Source organism: Delphinus delphis, chromosome 1, assembly GCF_949987515.2.
Source record: "Delphinus delphis chromosome 1, mDelDel1.2, whole genome shotgun sequence".
NCBI classification, from domain to species: domain Eukaryota; kingdom Metazoa; phylum Chordata; class Mammalia; order Artiodactyla; family Delphinidae; genus Delphinus; species Delphinus delphis.
This window is the reverse complement of record NC_082683.1, coordinates 116,557,136-116,575,888: the sequence shown is the minus strand read 5'-3', so window position 1 is coordinate 116,575,888 and position 18,753 is coordinate 116,557,136. Positions and strand designations below refer to the sequence as shown.

Below are 18,753 nucleotides of genomic sequence, written 5' to 3'. Positions count from 1 at the left end.
AACTTCTATCATTCAAACATAGCCAATGGTCTGCTAAGAGCAAATTCTCACGAATACCCCTTGCTTTACATACTGGTCATATTAATATCAAACTTTTACTTTTTATACATGTGTTTTAACAGCTTATGGGAACTATAATGAAGTTCTTCACAAGTTTAGATTCTCAGCCTTTGGGAAAACACAGACCCTTTTGAGATCCTGATGAAAGTTTTGGAGACTATCCCTAGAAAAATCCACAAATAACATACACTAAATCTCGCATTTTATTTCAAGGGGTTTATGAACACTTAACATCCATTCACAGGCCACAAGAATACCCATTCTACAGGACTGCTATTTTTCACAGGAAAAAGGCAGTAGTTTTCACCCTGTCCTAAGAGGGCAGGTATTTCAGGTTTGTTTGGTTGGAGTTTTTTTGGTAGGGATTGGTGGATTTTCACGGATCCATCCAGTCTCTCACCTAGTTCTTTTTATCAATGTCGTATTGTCTATGACCATGGAACAGAACAAAGATAACAGAGTACCTGGAAATCAAATTTATGACGTTGCCCTCATTAAAACCATGCTCCAAAGAAATGAGCTAACAATCCATAGCTGGAAATACAGCCATAAGTGTAACACTGGGTATTTATTTACAACCCATTCCCCATTGACCCCAGTCCTACTTGGCGCCAACAAGCTAAATCCAGGGAAAGAACGCTGTGCAAGTTTCCATTTAGTCATGTGTACACATATCAGTATAAGTACAATGATGAATAATCTTCCCAAGAGATCTCTATGTGCAAATGATTCCTATATCTGAATAGTACCAAATCCTCAAACTTGAACTTTCACTATAGACCTCAGCTTCTTGCAGAATCAACTATGGGAGGCCATCTAGTGGACAAAATATAGAAACACACATTCTTAGCTACTTGAAGACAGTTTCAGGTTTCTTCTTAATGCCCCATACAAGATCATGTTACTAAACAGCGCTGCCTCCTCAGAGATTATCTGACTCTATTGCCAAAACACACCTATTAGACCTGAAATGGACCATATTATTTTAAATACTGACTTCTCCTTAAAAACAAAAAAGTTCATGGACACAAAAATCTCAGAATAAAATGGCACCGAAAAAGTTTCCCAGATTTTCTTCTTCGTTACAAGTGGTTATATAAAACCACAAGCCTTAGAGACAGGCGCTTTCATAATTAAAACTGTGAGAAAAAAGAACTATCAGATGTAAATAATCTTGATAGCTATCTCCCTTGTTACGATAGGAACCACATCTCTACAACATCCTCAGAACCAAGGACAATTCTTGACACACAGCATGTGCTCAGAAATTATACCCTGAATTAAAACAAGTCATATGACACAAGCCTCAGTGCCCTCCAATTAAACACACACAGCCTCAAATTCCATTCAGGTACCTTTAGTGGGTGCAGGATGTATACTGATAATTGGCTGCTGCTTCGCCAATGGCATAAGTGTTGGCAGTGTTTGAATAATGATGGTTTTTGCTGGAACGCTGGGGTTTGTTTGAGTCTTGGGTGCTGCTGGAAGTAATAAAGGCTTGGGCTGAATTGAAGGTTTTGAACTCATCTGAATTTTTTTCTTTGGAGTCAGTGCATTTTCTGGAGAAAAACCAAACAAACCACAAATCAGTTTAAGGGCAATTAAGCAAATCCTAGAAAGGAGATGCTATTATACACCTTTCCCTAAACATTTTCTTGACCTCTGACTACCCTTACTGAAGTTTAAGCATAGCCACTCTATATCTTAATGGACTGAAGAAAAGTCCTCAATCTGAGGTCTTCCCTTCGGCAAAGCTGCAGCTTTGCCGAAGGGACACGTGAACCAGTAAAGAAGAATAGCTAAAACCCCTGAATAAAGCATCGAGGTGAATAAGGTTAACAAATGTCACAGCCAAATGGCCCTCACATTCAATATCTTTAACTGAAACTTTGAAATTTCTCCTGAAGATGGTGGGGCCCTAAATCTATTTAAAGTATCATTCACCTATAAAGACAAAAACAACCAAAGAAGATTATTTCTTCCCTTTCCTCTCCACATTAATCATCCACAACAAACAAAACAGGTGCACTAATTTAAAAACAGCAAGCCAGCTTAATAAACATACACTTAATCCAACATTTTCTTTTAAGAAATGGAGCCTAAGCTCAGTCTAAAATAGAGATAACAGAAGTTAGGAGATGGAGTAATACCAGTTTTGCTCTTAGGACTAATGATGGGCTTGTCTTCCTTCAGTGGCTCTGCTGAGGAGGGACTATTAAAGCTTTCACCATATAAGGAAAAGGGAGACATCTGGGAAGTAGAAGACAAATCCAACTCCTCCTGTAGCAAAATAAAACACAAGCAAATTCATGCAGAAGAATACTATCCTTGAGCAGAAAATTGCTTAGAAAGAGAGGCAAGATCTATATATAAACAGAGAAACACTTCAAGACAATTTCAAGGCAAAGGTGTGATATATTAGAACTATATCTATATATGAAGTACTAAGAGATGATGGATAAATCAACATTATCCATCTACACTAAAGGAAAAATAACTAAAAATGAAGTATGTCTATTTCATCCTCTTATATGAAAGATATGAATCACTGATCTGATCTGCTTCTATATTTTCTCCCACAAACTTTATATTTTACTTGTTCCTAGTCATACAAACATTTAGTATCATTATAGAGTTACAGTTAAAATGCTAATATCTTTCCCCCACCATCTCTTATTCTGTCTTACAGGAATCTCAAAAGCAAATAATTCTCACTATTTGTATCCTTTTCTATTTCTTAACATTGCCTTTGTCCCGAATGTTTTGAAAGAAAAACACTGAAAGGAGCAGGGCTATTTTATTTTATTTAATGGGTAAACTAATAATACAGAGGGACTTTCCTGGTGGTCCGGTGGTAAAGAATCCGCCTTACAAAGCAGGGGGCATGGGTTCGATCCCTGGTCGGGAAACTAAGATTCCACACGCTGCAGGGCAACTAAGCCCACACGCCACAACTACTGAGCTCACACGCCTCAACTAGTGAGCCTGTGTGCCGCAAACTACAGAGCCCACACGCTCTGGAACCTGGGTGCCACAACTACAGAGCCCACACACCCTGGACCCTGCGCGCCACAACTAGAAAGAAGCCCGCGCGCAGCAACAAAGAGCCCTCGCGCCACAATGAAAGATCCCGCATGCCTCAATGAAGACCCTGTGTGCCACAACTAAGACCCGATGCAATATACAAAAATAATATTTAAAAAAAATAATAAATGTTTTTTAAAAAACAGATATATAAATATTAATATTTTCTAAAAGTCTTTTAATATTCAGTGGATCTGTCTCATTTTGTTAGAATAAAGAAGCTTAACATAGGATAAAAGTAGCATTTCAATTCCAAGAGAAAAAGATGTTATGTATAATAATGGAATGGGCACAAGTACGTAAATACATACATCATACCATCTTCAAAAGAATCTATAAGATTACTGAAAGAAGAATTAAGAGAATACTTGTTTACTCTCAGCATGATGTAGGCTCCCTTACCTCAAAAAAGCCAGAAGCCATAAAGGAAGAAGAAATAGATTTGAACAAATAATAATTAAAATATTTTATAAGAAAAAAACAGAACATAAACAAAGTTAAAAGATACATATGGGGAGAAAATATTTGCCAAAAATGGATAAAGGAAAGAAACCACCATTTCACTGAAAAGGAAATGCAAATAGTATCCAAAGGCAAATTTAAAAGAAAATCTTTTTTTAAAAAAATCATCAGATAAGAAAAAGTTAAAATGACCTGAAAGACCATATGGGAGAAATGGTCATTCTCACTAATGCTGGTGAGAATGAGAATTGTTTCATTCATTCATCCTCAACACCTATTCAGCATGTAGCCATAAGTGGGGCTGTATGAACCTTACAGAGTATATTATAACAATAATATATTTGGAAAAAAACAAAGACTATGAGATAACACAGGAGGAAATGATTATCTTCATAGCCTTAGATGCTTACAAGGCATCTGATAAAATTCAGCAAAAACTCCTCATAAAAGTCCTAAAAAATAAGGACTGGAGGGACATTTTCTTAACATTAAAAAAAAAGCTATGCATAATTGTATAGCCAAAGTCATACTTAATGGTAAAATACTAAATGCTTTGCCATTAAAGTCAGGACAAGAAAGAAATAATTGCTTTTTCTGTAATTCTAGGAGACATAATTATACTATAAAATGAAATAAAAGGAATAAATACTAAAATAGAAGAAACAGAAGCGCCTTTGTTTGCAAGGTGATATGCTGTCTACTTGGAACACATTTAAGAACCAGCTAACAAAATTTTCACTATGAAAATATTGTATTAATAATCACTTAGAAGGCTTCCATGGTGGCGCAGTGGTTGAGAGTCCGCCTGCCGATGCAGGGGACACGGGTTTGTGCCCCGGTCCAGGAAGATCCCACATGCCACGGAGCGGCTGGGCCCGTGAGCCATGGCCGCTGAGCCTGCACGTCTGGAGCCTGTGCTCCGCAACGGGAGAGGCCACAACACTGAGAGACCCGCATACCGCAAAAACAAAAACAAAAACAAAAAAAAGAATCCACCTGCCAATGCCGGGGACACGGGTTCAAGCCCTGATCTGGGAAGATCCCACATGCCATGGAGCAACTAAGCCCATACGCCACAGCTACTGAGCCTGCGCTCTAGAGTCCATAAGCCACAACTGAGCTTGCATGCCACAACTGCTGAAGACTGTGCGCCTAGAGCCCATGCTCCGCAACAAGAGAAGCCACCGCAATGAGAAGCCTGCGCACCGCAACAAAGAGTAGCCCCTGCTCGCCACAACTAGAGAAAGTCTGTGCGCAGCACCTAAGACTCAACACAGCCAAAGATAAATAAATAAATAAAATTCATTTTTTAAAAAACGAATTGATTTAATAAATGGTACTGGAACAATCCTTCTGATAGTCATTTGGGAAAACAAAAAACTTGGATTCGTATTTCACATCATAAACGAAGATAACTCCAAATGGATCAGAGATCTAAATATTTAAAATAAAACCTTATGAAAAATATGTATTAACAGTCACTTAGAAACTATTACTTCCTGAATAATTTGATCCTAAGGCCACTAGATGGAGCAGTGCAAGACCAGCATCCATGCAGGCTGGTGGAATATCGGAGCCTAAGGAGAGGAGGTGGGGGCAGGCAGCCCAGCACAGGGAGTCAGAGCAGATTACCCTGCTCATATTGGGTCAGCTTGATGCAGGTGTCAATGCCCAGAACACAGGAGTCAGTGTGAAGGGACCTGCACTGGCCAAATCCAGGATAACATAAGAATCAGAATAAATAATTATAGTAATGGGTTATAATCTGTTGAATAAACTAGGAAACCATGAGTCCATACTGATATAAACAAATAAATGAATAACTTTAAGAGAAACAGGTTATTTTTACATAGTTTTAAAGTACCTCCTCATAAAATACTTATTTTGGGCAAAGGAAGAAAGAGCAATTTCACAGTGGAATAGCCTGGCAGACACCACCTTAATCAAATGAACAGAGTGAACCTTATCAGTAACAGGACAAATGAAAATTGTGTGCCATCACATCAAAAGTAAATGAGACAGACACAGCATCACTTCTGTGATATTCCTGCCACAAATACAAAACCTGAATCTCATCCTGAAGAAACATCAGGCAAACCCAACTGAGGGACATTCTACAAAATAATTAGTCTTTAATCTCCAAAAGTGACAAGGTCATGAATGTCAAGGAAGAATGAACTGTTTCAACTGAAGGAGATTAAAGAGACAAGACAATCAAATGCAATGTGTGATTCTAAACTAGATCCTTCCGCTCACTAAAGGACATCTTTGGGACAACTGGTACAATCTAAATGGGAATTGAAGATTAGATGATAGTATGGTATAAACATCTATTTCCTGATTTTAATGGTTTTATTGTGGCTAGAAGACATATCCTTGCTTGTAGGAAGTAGACACTGAAGTATTTGGGGGTGACAAGGCATCAAGTTGGCAACTTACTCTCAAATGGTTGAGGAAAAAAAAAGTTCTTTGTAATGTACTTGTAATATTTCTATAAGTTTAAGGTTTTTCAAAACAAAAAGTTAATATAAGCAAGAAAACAAGAATAAAAATATTATAACCTATGAGTGGTGAAAACCCTCCTTTGAGCAACAACAACAAAAAGCAATAAAAGATTGATAATTCAGCTATGGAGAAAATAAACACCAAAAATAAAGCTTAAAGACAAATGACAAATTGGAGAAAAACACTTGTAACTTATTTCACACACTAAACACTAATAATCCTAATATGTAATAAAACACTTTAAAAATTGAAGAGAAAAAGACCAATACAATCCAATAGAAAAGTGGACAAAAATTTGAACTGTTCATAAAAAGAAATGCAAATAGGCCTTAGACATATGAAATATACAAAAAGATGTTTAACCACACTTATAATAAAAGAAATAGAAAACAAAACATGCTGTGTAATGATGAAGGGAAAATTGGCCCTCTTACATACTGCTGGTCAGAATATACAACCGTACAACCTGTGGAGGGAAATCTGGCAATAAACAGTAACATTAAAAAAGTATTCACCCCGATCTCAGCAATCTCTCTTTAGGGGTATAACCAGATATCTTTGCCAAGATATCCTGGCAAAAATATGAAGTGACTTATGTACATAGTTATTTATTACAGCATTGTTTGAGTCCAGAAAAGACCAAAAACAACACAAATGTTCATCAGTAAGGAAATCACTGAATAAAGTATAATATAGTCACACAGTGGAACACTATGCAGCCATAAAAGGGAATGAGAAAGATTCTATATCCTGAAATTAGAGTTACCTCTAAGTTAAATAAGCAAGGTGCAGAGCAGGGTATGTAGTATGCTACCTTTTGTGTAAGAAAGGATGGAAAGGAAAGAATAGGACAGAAACCAGGCTTCTGTGAATATACCTTGTTATATATTAATACTTTTGACTTCAAAAGTAAATTAAGTTTTTAAAATTAAATCATTGGAGAAACTGTGGGACCACAGAGAACTGCCAAGACAGGCAATCAGAGAAAAGCTTCATAGAGAAAGTAATTTTTGAACTGGGACTTAAGGATGAATAGGAGTTTTCAAAGAAGAAAGAAAATGAGGCTATTTCAGGCAGAAGGAAGAGCATGTACAAAAACCTAAAATGGTAAGAGCAGAGATCTCGCTGCTCTTGTCCACGGACGGTGTTTGGCACAGTTCCTGGCACAGTTGTTGAATGACTGGAGCACACAGGAGCTCTCAGGGTTAAACCCAAGGGGAGTGTGAAGGTAGGAACAGGAAGGATAGTGAGAAACAAGACTGGAAAGGTAAACAGGAGCCAGAACATGGAGGGCCTAGTACACTGGCAATTTAAATTTTGTCCTTGTAAGAGTTGGGAAGGTTTTAAGCAAAAAACTGGCACAATCAAATTTGTGATTTTGAAAAATTTCTCTTTGAAGATTCCTCTACTAAGAAAGGTTTGGGGAGTTAGGAGGCAGAGAGACCAGTCAAAATTCTATTGCCTTAATCCAGATGAGGTGACGATGGCCTGGTGTGTGTGGAGAAGATGAATCTTAGAGATACTAAGTGGATAGAATCATCAGGATTTAGTAACTGACTATACGGAAATTATGAAGATACCTCAATTTCCAGCAGATATAATTCACTGAAACAGTAATTTGAATTTTTCTTCTTATATTTTTTCCTTTCCCCATTCCAAAAAATACCTAAGCCCTTTGGTACTTCGCTTTCCTGGCCTCAGAGCTTTTGTCTAGATGAAGAGCAGAAGCATTTTTAAGGTGCTTTTGTAAAAAACCTTATTAGCGCATTCAAAAGGTAGTATTAGGCTTTCCTGAACTAAGGAGACCATTCTAGGTTACATGGCTAAGGAGTTACAGAAACAGACCATCTTACAGTCTTCCATGTCCTCAAAGAATGTATATTCTAACGGGGAGTAAAGAGGGTAGCAGGGAGAAAAGACAATAAGTCAATAAACAAAAAAAATATTGGGTACTGGTAAGGTGCAATGAAACAATGAAATTATGAAGACAAGAACATAAGGGAAGGAGGGCAAAACCAAAGAGACTAACAGCTTTCTAGCTCCCTCAAGGCCATTCCTCAAGATTCAGCTTCCTCAGGATTAAATGAGATAACAGGACTTATATTAGCACTTAATAAATGTTAACTGCCTCCCACACATACATATTTTCCAGATTCCACTGTAACCAAAATCACTGTAAAAGACTGGTTACTTACAGGAACATGCTGAGTCGAAGAATAAGAGTCCACTGACTGAGGAGATGAGACTGAACAACTTGAGGAGGCTGGAGAAAGTGGCTGAGGTTCTGCCTTAATATCTTTAACTGAAAAACAAGGGGCAAAAATTTTCCCACTGAACAATATAAACTCAGAATGAAATGAATAAGAAAGAAGGTAAAATCTGCTTTTAAAATTCAATGATATAGAAGCTAAGGTCACCAAAATATATCATCAAGTGAAAATTCAAGAGCAGAAAACAGTAAATCTAGTATGCTTCCATTTGTGTAATAAATTATACATGTGTATACTACTGTACTACTAGCATCTGCATTAACTCTCTTGAAGGATGAACATAAGAAATGGATAACAGTGGTTGTCTCTGGGAAGCAGAACTTGATGGCTGAGGGACAAGAGCCAAAAGAGACACTTTTCTTCTCTACAGACTTTTGTACCTTTTGAATATTATGCAATATGCAAAATTATAGCCTCCCCCCAAAATAATTTTAAAACATAAGAAACAGGAAAGAATTATTGTGGAAAGCATTTTTGATAATACAATTAAAACACAAAAATGTTCCTATCTTTGGAACTATGTATTTTTAAAAATGTGCTGAGTAACTATAGCCTAGGTGTTCCTAGGTGTCAAATTTATAACAGGGTAGGAATGGGGAAGAGAAGAATCTCTGTGGCAGACTGTGTTCTCCAAAGTTAGGTACAAAATATCTACCATATCTCATGATCTATAATGTGATTTTGCCACTTCCCCATCAAGAAGTAGCCACTATTTCCTCCTCTGTTTGAATCTAGGTGGGCTTATGACTTCTTCAATTGACAGAGTATGGAAGTAATGCTAGGTGAATCCCAAGGCTGTGTTACATTAGGCAATGCAGCTTCTATTTTGTGTGTTGAAACACTCACATTTGAGCCTTTGAAGTCTGACTACCATGAGACCACCAGGCTGTGAGGAAGCCAGGCCATATAGAAAGATGACATGTAAGCACTCAAGTTGGCAGTCCTAGTCTTCAAGTCATTCCAGACCAGGCATCAGACATGTGAGCGAAGAAAACTTAAGGTAACTCTAGCCCCCAGTGTCAAGCTACCTCAGCCTTCAAATCTTCCCAGATGAGGTCTGGACACCATGGAGCAGAGACAAGCAATTCCTGGTGCATCCTGTCCAAATGCCTAACCCACAGATTCTGGGAGCCTAATAAAATGGTTATTGTTTTAAGCCACTAAGTTTTAGAATAGTTTGTTACACAATGGTAGGAACCAGAACACTGGCCTCGTGTAGCTCTTATTCTGTGAGGGAAGACAGGAATTGAGCAAGATATACAAATACATAAAATGAAAGGGAAAAGGAAATGCAGCAGTGGGGAGGGCTGCAATTTAGATGGGGAAATGTGCTGGTTATTTACACATTGTCTCTCAGCTCTAAGTCTACCTTCTATAGTCTGTGATGCAAATTATTAATACATGTCTCAGCTGGCTTCCTTTTAGGTCCTGTCCATAGGGGATACTAGAAGGATACTAAAAGGTAGAAGGGAAGAAGGGATTTCTTCATCCTCCCATCAGCTTCATCCCAGAAGGGACAGTTTGCTCCAGGTTCCAGCTTTTTTCAGCACACCTAAAACCCACCTCATTGGGCCCCTTAAAGATACTAGCATTAGCCAGGTAGGGCCTCCTCCTCAGATGTGTATACACGGGACCCCTACACTAAGTTCCTAGGTTCTAATAATCCCAAGCTTCTTCCCTTTGATTCCCTAAATTCTGTCTAATTCTCAGATAGATTAATCTCTTAGAGAATATTACATATAATTCAAAATCAATATTTCTGAATAATAAAATTTTTATTCATTATGTGACTAACACATTACTATGAAGTTCTTTATATCTATTTTGGCAAGAAATTTACGTATGCCTTGCTACACCAAAATAGAATGTAGTCCCTGGAAATTTTTGGCCTACAAAAGTGGCCCAGTAACCCCACCTAATTTTGACTATTACCAAACTACAAAATAATATGGACCCATTTAAATTTTTTATCAATGAAATACAGCATTACCTGTACAGAATTGATTGTTGATGTCCCAAATGCCTGTCTCCCAAGGCATCAAATCAAAATCAAAATCAAGATTATCAAAATTATTTTCCTGTAGGTTTCAAATCAGCAAAAGATTACAAGATTAAAATATATACATCCAGAAATCAAACTAACAGATGCAATTTGCCATAAATAATATAATTGTGATTACCCAACTTAGTAAAAATAACTTTCTAAGTTAATCAGTTCATCTTGAAAATACATCTTGGATAGCTTAGAGATAAACCAATTTAGTTATTTTAAGCACAGTAGTAACAGCTAGGAAGGAGGTATTGAAGTCAACATCTATCTGAAAGATTCAGTTGGTCTCATTCTTTTCAGTGGAAATGGACCTTTACAACAGTCACAAAATATGTGTTTTGTCATAAAGGAGATCCAGCAAAATAAATTTTCCCATTGCCATTAAGGAAAAGAGTCACAGCAAATGCCTATTTACAATATCATCTCTATGTACAAGGGAAAGAATATAGATGTATCCAAAAGACATGCAGGAATCATAAAGAGACTGTAACTGAAACTTCAAATATACCAATTATTAAAATGCTTATGGGAGAAGGAAGAGATCCATAGGAGGATGGGTAATTTTATATTTTTTTTACTGTTCTGTACTTTTCAAATTTCTAAAATAAAATTTCTAATTTTTTTTTTAATCCTAGAAGATAAAACTAAGTTTCTCAAACAGGGGTCAGTAAACTTCTTAGAAGGGCTCTTAGTTTCTTTTCATTCAGATGACAATTTTTAAATTTAAATATAATCATATTCTGGGTCATCTGGATGACCATCTTATACCATATATATTAATGAAGAACTGCCACATGATTTCAGAGCCCTCATAGGAGCTTAAGATTAAGACAGTACCACAACTATTTTAAATGTTTAAGGTTACAGAGATAAGAACAGAAGTAAACTTAATATATAAACAGTACAACAAAGTTAAAAAGTAGTCAATATTAACTTAATGTGACAGATAATAAAACAGCAAGAAAGCAAGCCTCAGGAAAAAAGTAAAGGTTAATCTAGTTATCAATAACAACAATTTGGTAATAATTTCTAGAATATTATCATTTCAAATGTCTATTCTGTGGTTTATTTTTATTGAGAATGTAACAGAAGGAGAGAAGGGAAACTTTTCTTATACTGCCCTAAACTGAGTAAATATTATTGCAAATTATATAAAGAGAATGTGTGAAAGTTCACATAAAAAAAAAAAGAAAAAACTACTTAAATTATGAAAGAACCACCTTTTAAATCAATCTCCTTTGCTTTTTTCTCATATTGGAATCTAGCTATCAAAAAATTAAGCAGCCCCACACTTTCAGCAACGAAAAATCTTCAAACTTTCTTAATCTAAGTAAACTGAGGAAGGATATTTGCCTGAGTGCTCGCAATACTTTTTAACATGTTCAACAGTGGCATGACCTACTTCGAGGATGATTCATACTCAATCTTCAGACAAAAAAGTCAAATACATTTTACAGCATAAGAATTTTATCTGGTTGGAAATTTCACAGACCCATTTTATGTAAAGCAAAACATACTGGTACTTATATACTCTAGTTCTTCAATGACTTCTCAAGGGAAACTTGCACAGCCATGTGAAAGAAGAATGACAGTTTTAAAGCTAGAATGGGCTGTCTGAAACCATTTAATCCAATCTCTTATTTTATATCAGAAAAACTAAGGAACTGAAAGATTGAGTGACAGAATGTTAGTTATAAAATCAGGATCATATTTCCCTGAATCTTTCAAATTTACTATATTGTTTCTTGACGATGTTAGGCTCTGGAGGTTATGAAAAAATACCAGTTGCTTAAGCAACCAGCCAATATTAAAAGCCAATTTAATCAACAGACAACACTGTAAAGCATCTCACAGAGTAAATGAAACCACTAAAACCTCATGCATTGATTTTAAAAAATATCATGTGTTTCACTCCCTTCTATTGATTCATGGTAAAACAAGAATAATTTAGCAGTTGTTTTACCATGAATCAATAGAAGGGAGTGAAACACATGATATTTTTTAAACTTTTTCTTTGTCTTAAACTCACTAAGCAAGCTTTATTTTTAATAAGGGCTTAAAAAATAAGTGATAAATATTCAACCTGATTGATATGCATATAAAATCACTCTGTTCACTTGAACTACTTCCCAAGTCAAAAAGCACCTCATCCATTAAAGAATAAGACAAAGTAAGAGTTCAGGCCAAACAGCTTCACATATACTAATCCAGAAAAGAAAAAAAAATCTAAAATATTTTTGAGAACTTAAAGTGCTGTAATAATAGCTTTTACGCATACTTCTAACCACCCAAAGGCAAAAAATAAGGACATTTCTAAGTTTCAGAGCTTTCAACACTAAGTATACATAACTTTAAAAAAGGAAGTTGGTAAGTTCTCTTAACTAGATCCATGACACACATACTCCTTAACATCACACTGTTTCCCTTATGCAGCAAAATATCTGTAAAAACCAAAAAAAAACCCTGGGGCCAAAGGTAGACTTAGAATACAAGTCTTCTCATACCAAGACCAATGCAATTTCTACAATCCTACACTCACTGACTACAAAATGGCTACTAACTTTCATACTTAATCTTAAAAGTTATTTAAACTTAAATAACTAGCCTAAACGTGTTATCCTGAAATCTTCTTGCAATAATTAAAGATTAAATATCACATTATTCAGCATTTCTCCTCTAATAAATACTTACATAAGTTTCATTTGCCGCATCCAATTGCAGGTCATCATAGCCAAGTTCAGCAAAGAGGGCAGAATCTTTGGACAAAAAAAAAGAATAGATATTTACTGTTAATTCAATGTTTTGACAAAAGAATAAGTGCTGTATCCTTATGCCAGCTCTATTAGGGTTTCTCATTAGCCATTACTATTACTGATAAACTCTAGGAGTGTGAATGACAACCAATTCAAAGCTGGTTTCTAACATATGTATTGTTTTCCACATAATTTTTATCTTGTGAACTAAATCATTATACCAGGGATTAAAAAACAGGTTTTATGTCCTGTCATGTTGGACTAATTGATAGTGACTTTCTGGAACATTACTAACACAAATTCTGAGGCTTCATCTGGGTTCAGCACAAAAAAAAGTGACATGGTTGATCAGCGGTGATGACAGGAGAGGAATATGGCAACACAGGTACCAGGTATTTGCCATCCTTGCCTTAAGTTAGAGGTACAACCAATTTTCTATCCAAACAATAAGGAATTCACTCATCTAAACCATTTCATTTATTTCAACAAATCTAACTATGTTCCAATTTCCTAATAAGATTTCCTATAAACTGAGAAATATATGAACACAGGTCAAGGTGCTGATAAGGCCAAAGAAGACTGATTACTGTATAATCTGTAATGTGTCTATTTTCTTTAACATTTCAGAACTTCAAGCACTTTGAAGAGTTTCCCAATCTAAGTCTGCCTTTGTACTCCCTACTAACATGCCACTGAAATTTGCTCTGGTGATTTCCCTACTTCACATATATAAGAACTACACTGCAAGTCTCTCACCGACTTGGCCAACGGTAGAAACATTTCACCAGCCTAAAACAAAATAGTACATAGCACATTTTTTGTGTGTAGTGATAATGAAAGGTTATTCATATAACTCTCAGAAAAGGACTACCTTAAACTCAGCTGCAGAGCAAAACAAAACAAAAAACCCATATAAGTAGATGACTGTGGCTATGTACCTTATACACAGGCGAAAACTTGAAAGAGTTCTTTATCTGCTGCCTCTCATTTCTCTCCTCCCTTTCCTTCTTGAACCTATTCAAATCAAGCTTCCCCCCCAACACATACACACGCATACACATCAGGTATTATGTCACCAATGATTTCTCCTCTGCTAAATTCAATGGTAAATTCATGGTCCTCATCTTACTCTCAATAGCATTTGAAACAGTTGATCTTTTCATATTAATTGAAGCATTTTCTTCACTTGGCTTCCAAATTACCATACTCACCTGGTTTTCCTCCCACCCTACTGGTTGGCCCTACCTTACCGGTTATTCTTCATCTTCTTAACATGAAATTGTCCCTGGGCTTAGTGCAAACTTTTCTATCTATTCTACTCCCTTTGTGATCTCAGCTGAGCTCATGGCTTTAAATAGCATCTATACGCCAAGGATTCCTAAATATACATCTCCAGTCCATACCTCAAGACGCATGTACACAGTGAGTACTCTACCTCTCCTCTTGGATATCTAAAAGGCATCTCAATCTTAACACATCCAAAACTGAGCTTCAAATCATCCCTCACCAAACCTCCTACTGGTTCGTCCTCATCTCAGTTAATGACAATTCAATTATCCCAGGAGCTCAGGTCAAAAACCTTAGGAGTCATTGCTTACTTCCTCACTCTCTGTATTCAATCTACCAGTAAATCCTGTCAGCTCTGTCTTCAAAGTATGTATTGGTAATGTGGCATCTTACCTTTCCTTTCCATTCTTCCTTCCCTTCCCTACTCTTCCCAACAGAGATGTCAGCAGAGCAAGGAGGGTGGTGGGGTTGTGTGTGTCATCCTCTGTGGCAATGTGCCTGGTACCCAAGGAAATAGGATGATATAGGAGGGGAGGTGCCTTGTGGAGGTGGCAGCATGCCTCAGATGCCAAAAAAATGGAGCAGTGGGAGGAGGAACGGAGTGGCAGATGTAAGAAGCAGCCTGAGTGGTTAGGAGAGTGATAGTACCAAACAGATGTGTTAATTGATGGAGCAAATGATAAAATATATTAGAGCTAGGTTTCTCACTTTCTGAGAAAGGATTTAGAAACGTGAAAAGGGAAGAGAATAAAAGAACGCTAAGATGTTGCACTGGAATTAGAAGTATTAATACGAACACATTTTCTTAAAATATTCATACACAGAAAGAATTATAGATGTTTGTATATGTGTGTACACATATACATACATGTATGTCCTAGTTCTGTCTGCTAACAGGTCCTAGAAACGAAGACATCCCACCAGCACTGAAAAATCGTATGTTTCCAGACCTTGGATACTGAATACCATCCTCTACTAAACGGAAGTCCACTAAAGGGCTCCTTAGAGAAAGAGCTGATTCCAGGGCTTAGGCAGAGAAAGTGCAAAATAGGTTTCGGAAAATCTTGTTGTGCCAGAAAATAAGGAAATCCTCAGAGAATGATGGAAACATGTCAAAAGAACAAAGGAGCTGATATGAATGGACTCTTACTGGTCAATTCTCAGAAAATCTGAGCATCAAAATAAAGCCAGATTACAACCCATTGAATCAAATAGGAATTGGTGAGCTCATAATGAAATAAACAAAGAAACAGAGAAAGCTTTTTCTTACAGTATGATGTCAATTAATAAATGTACACAGAATGTTAAGAGAGAATCACCATTTGGCATTAGAGTGGTACTTGATATAAGCTGGAGTTATCAATGGAGGCCAGGGCTGGTGAGTGAAGGTTTAGTAAGGAATAGGACATTGGTGGCATTCAGATTATCTCCCCCAAAATACTGGGTTAGCCAAAAAGTTTGTTCAGGTTTTTCCGTAAGATGTTACCAAAAACACCCGAAGGAACTTTTTGGCCAGCCCAATACGAATCAAATGTAAAAGGGGAAATAGTGACTTTACAGTGGAGAGATCCAGCAGATACTAACTTGACAATCTGATCAAGGTGAACATCACCTTGGAACAGGTCAACATAGTGTGCCTCTATCATTTCTCTAGCATTCCTGTCACGGACTCATGGCCTGATTCTGGTCATGAGGAAACAGTATATAGACTTAGGTTTAGAGTCATCTTACAGAACAAAAGACCTGTACTCTTTAAGACTGTCAAGAATACAAGAAACAGGAAAAGACTAAGCAACCATCCCAGGTTGAAAAACTCTAAGGAGACATGAAAAGTAAAAGTAATGTGTGTTTGCAGGTAGGGTCCCAGACTAGAAAGGAAAAAGAGCCATTATTAAGACATATAGCAAAATATGAACGGTATCTGTGAATTGGATAGTAACGCTGTATCAATGTTCATTTCCTGACTGGAAGGAGTGTATGACAGTGATATAGGACAGTAACCTTGTTTGGGGGAGGAGGGGATACACATTGCAGTATTTAAGGGTAATGAGTTAACAACACATTTCACTCTCTTTTTCTCTCTCTAAAGGAGGAGAAATGGGGCAAATACAGTAAAATTTAACAATCAGGGAATCTGTCTGACAGGCATGCAACAGTTCTTTGCACAGTTCTTATAACTTTTCTGTAGGTTTGAAACTATTCCAAAACTTAAATTTTGAATAAAAAATATACATGGGGAGCTTCCCTGGTGGTGCAGTGGTTAAGAATCTGCCTGCCAATGCAGAGGACACGGGTTCGAGCCCTGGTGCGGGAAGATCTCACATGCCGCGAAGCAACTAAGCCCGTGCGCCACAACTACTGAGCCTGCGCTCTAGAGCCCACAAGCCACGACTACTGAGCCCATGTGCCACAACTACTGAAGCCCGTGCACCTAGAGCCTGTGCTTCGCAACAAGAGAAGCCACCGCAATAAGAAGCCCACGCTCACCACAACTAGAGAAAAGCCCGTGCGCAGAAGAGACCGAACACTGCCAAAAATAAAATTAATAAAATTAATAAATTTATTTAAAGAAATATATATATACACATGGGTATATACATATGCATATGTGTATGTGTATATATCCACAGTCAACCACTTCCATTATCTCCACTGCTCTCATCATAAATCACTTGGATTGATGCAGTAGCCTCCAAATGGTCTCTCTGCTTCTGCCCTTGACACTCTTTCAGTATATTTTCAATAGAGCAGCTAAAGTGAGCCCATAAAAACATAGGATGTTATTGGGAATCAGGATTTACACAGTAGGAAAAGAGAAATAAAAGTATATAATGCAAGAAGGTGAGAAAGAACTCTGTGGTACTGGCTTTGAACTGTGGGTATTAGCATGAATTCATGCTTTTTAAAAATACATATTTCCTTGTTCTTAGGAGATACACAGTGAAGTGTTTAGGAGTTTCATATTATTTGCAGCCTGCTTTCAGATAATGAGAGAAGAGAGAAGTGTGGGTAATACTGACAGAAAGAGTGAGTATGGCAGGATGTTAACGGTAAGTCTAGATAAGGGAAATACAGGTTATCACTGTACTGATCTTTTTTAACTTTTCTGTGGTTTGTGAATACTTAAAAAAACTGAGAGTGGGTTGATAAATACATTTGTATACTACAGAATATCTTAGAAAGATCCATGAGAAAGTGGTGACATTGGTGGCATTGGTTACCTATGAAGTATCTCTAAAATTTACTACCTACTTCTATATCTTTTTCACCAACCCCACACTACCTACTATATAGATTTCTCCTAACAGTAGTAAACCATGGTAGCTATTAGTTTTTGTTTGCTCAGCAAGCTTTCCCACCTGACTGCTGCTTTGACCATTTACTTATTCTTTTACTTCTTGTAAGATGAGAAATGGCCACTGGAAAACAGTGGTGACCTTAGAAAGAGCAGCTTTGGTGGAGTGGTGGAGCCTGACTGCATTGTGTTCAAGAGACAGTGAGAAAAGAGAAAGTGGAGTCAGTGAACATGGACGTTTTTTAAAAAAGAATTCTGCTGTAAAATAAAAAAGAGAAATGTAGTTGAAGCTATAAGGGAAGTAACATCTAAAGAGGGTTTGGGGGTTTTTCTTTCTTTTTCACTCTAGACAGGAGAAGCAACTACATGTAGGGATGGAAATGAAGACTCAGGAAACAGAAGGAAGAAGAGCTTGAGCAATATTCTTGAATAAAGGGGTGGGGGCGGGGTGTCTAGGGACTTCCCTGGTGGTGCAGTGGTTAAGAATCCACCTGCCAATGCAGAGGACATGGGTTCGAGCCCTGACCTGGGAAGATCCCACATGCCATGGAGCAACTAAGCCCGTGTGCCACAACTACTGAGCCTGTGCTCTAGAGCCCATGAGCCACAACTACTGAAGCCCACGCACCTGGAGCCCACGCACCGCAACGAAGAGTAGCCCCCACTCACTGCAACTACAGAAAGCCCGTGAGTAGCAACGAAGACCCAACATAGCCAAAAATAAATAAATAAATTTTAAAAAAATAAAACAAAGAAGGAGGGGTCTAAAGCACATATAGAAGTGATCGGTTCTAGCATTCCCACCAACAAAGAGAAGGCAAATATACTGGTACACGCGTAGATGAGGTAGTAGGAGATTGCAGCAGTTCTCTTCTGATTCAAAGAATGCAGGAGGAGGTGCTGGAGGTTTGAGGAGAGAAGAACCTTTATAAAAACGATCATCAGAGAGAGAGGACCAAGGAAATATGATCAGCCAGGTAATACTTA

At 37.3% G+C, this 18,753-nt stretch overlaps 1 protein-coding gene across 1 annotated transcript in view; it reads right to left on the bottom strand.

Annotated features, from left to right (window-relative positions):
* The window catches only part of ATF6 (activating transcription factor 6), a 220,086-nt gene that overhangs the window by 195,825 nt on the left and 5,508 nt on the right, over window positions 1–18,753 (bottom strand). The window contains exons 2-6 of the mRNA XM_060033171.1: window positions 13,123–13,187; window positions 10,372–10,459; window positions 8,307–8,413; window positions 2,211–2,340; window positions 1,416–1,619 (exon numbers count right to left, since the gene is read on the bottom strand). Of these exons, the coding sequence (XP_059889154.1) occupies window positions 1,416–1,619; window positions 2,211–2,340; window positions 8,307–8,413; window positions 10,372–10,459; window positions 13,123–13,187 (594 nt within the window). The remainder of the gene's footprint in view (window positions 1–1,415; window positions 1,620–2,210; window positions 2,341–8,306; window positions 8,414–10,371; window positions 10,460–13,122; window positions 13,188–18,753) is intronic.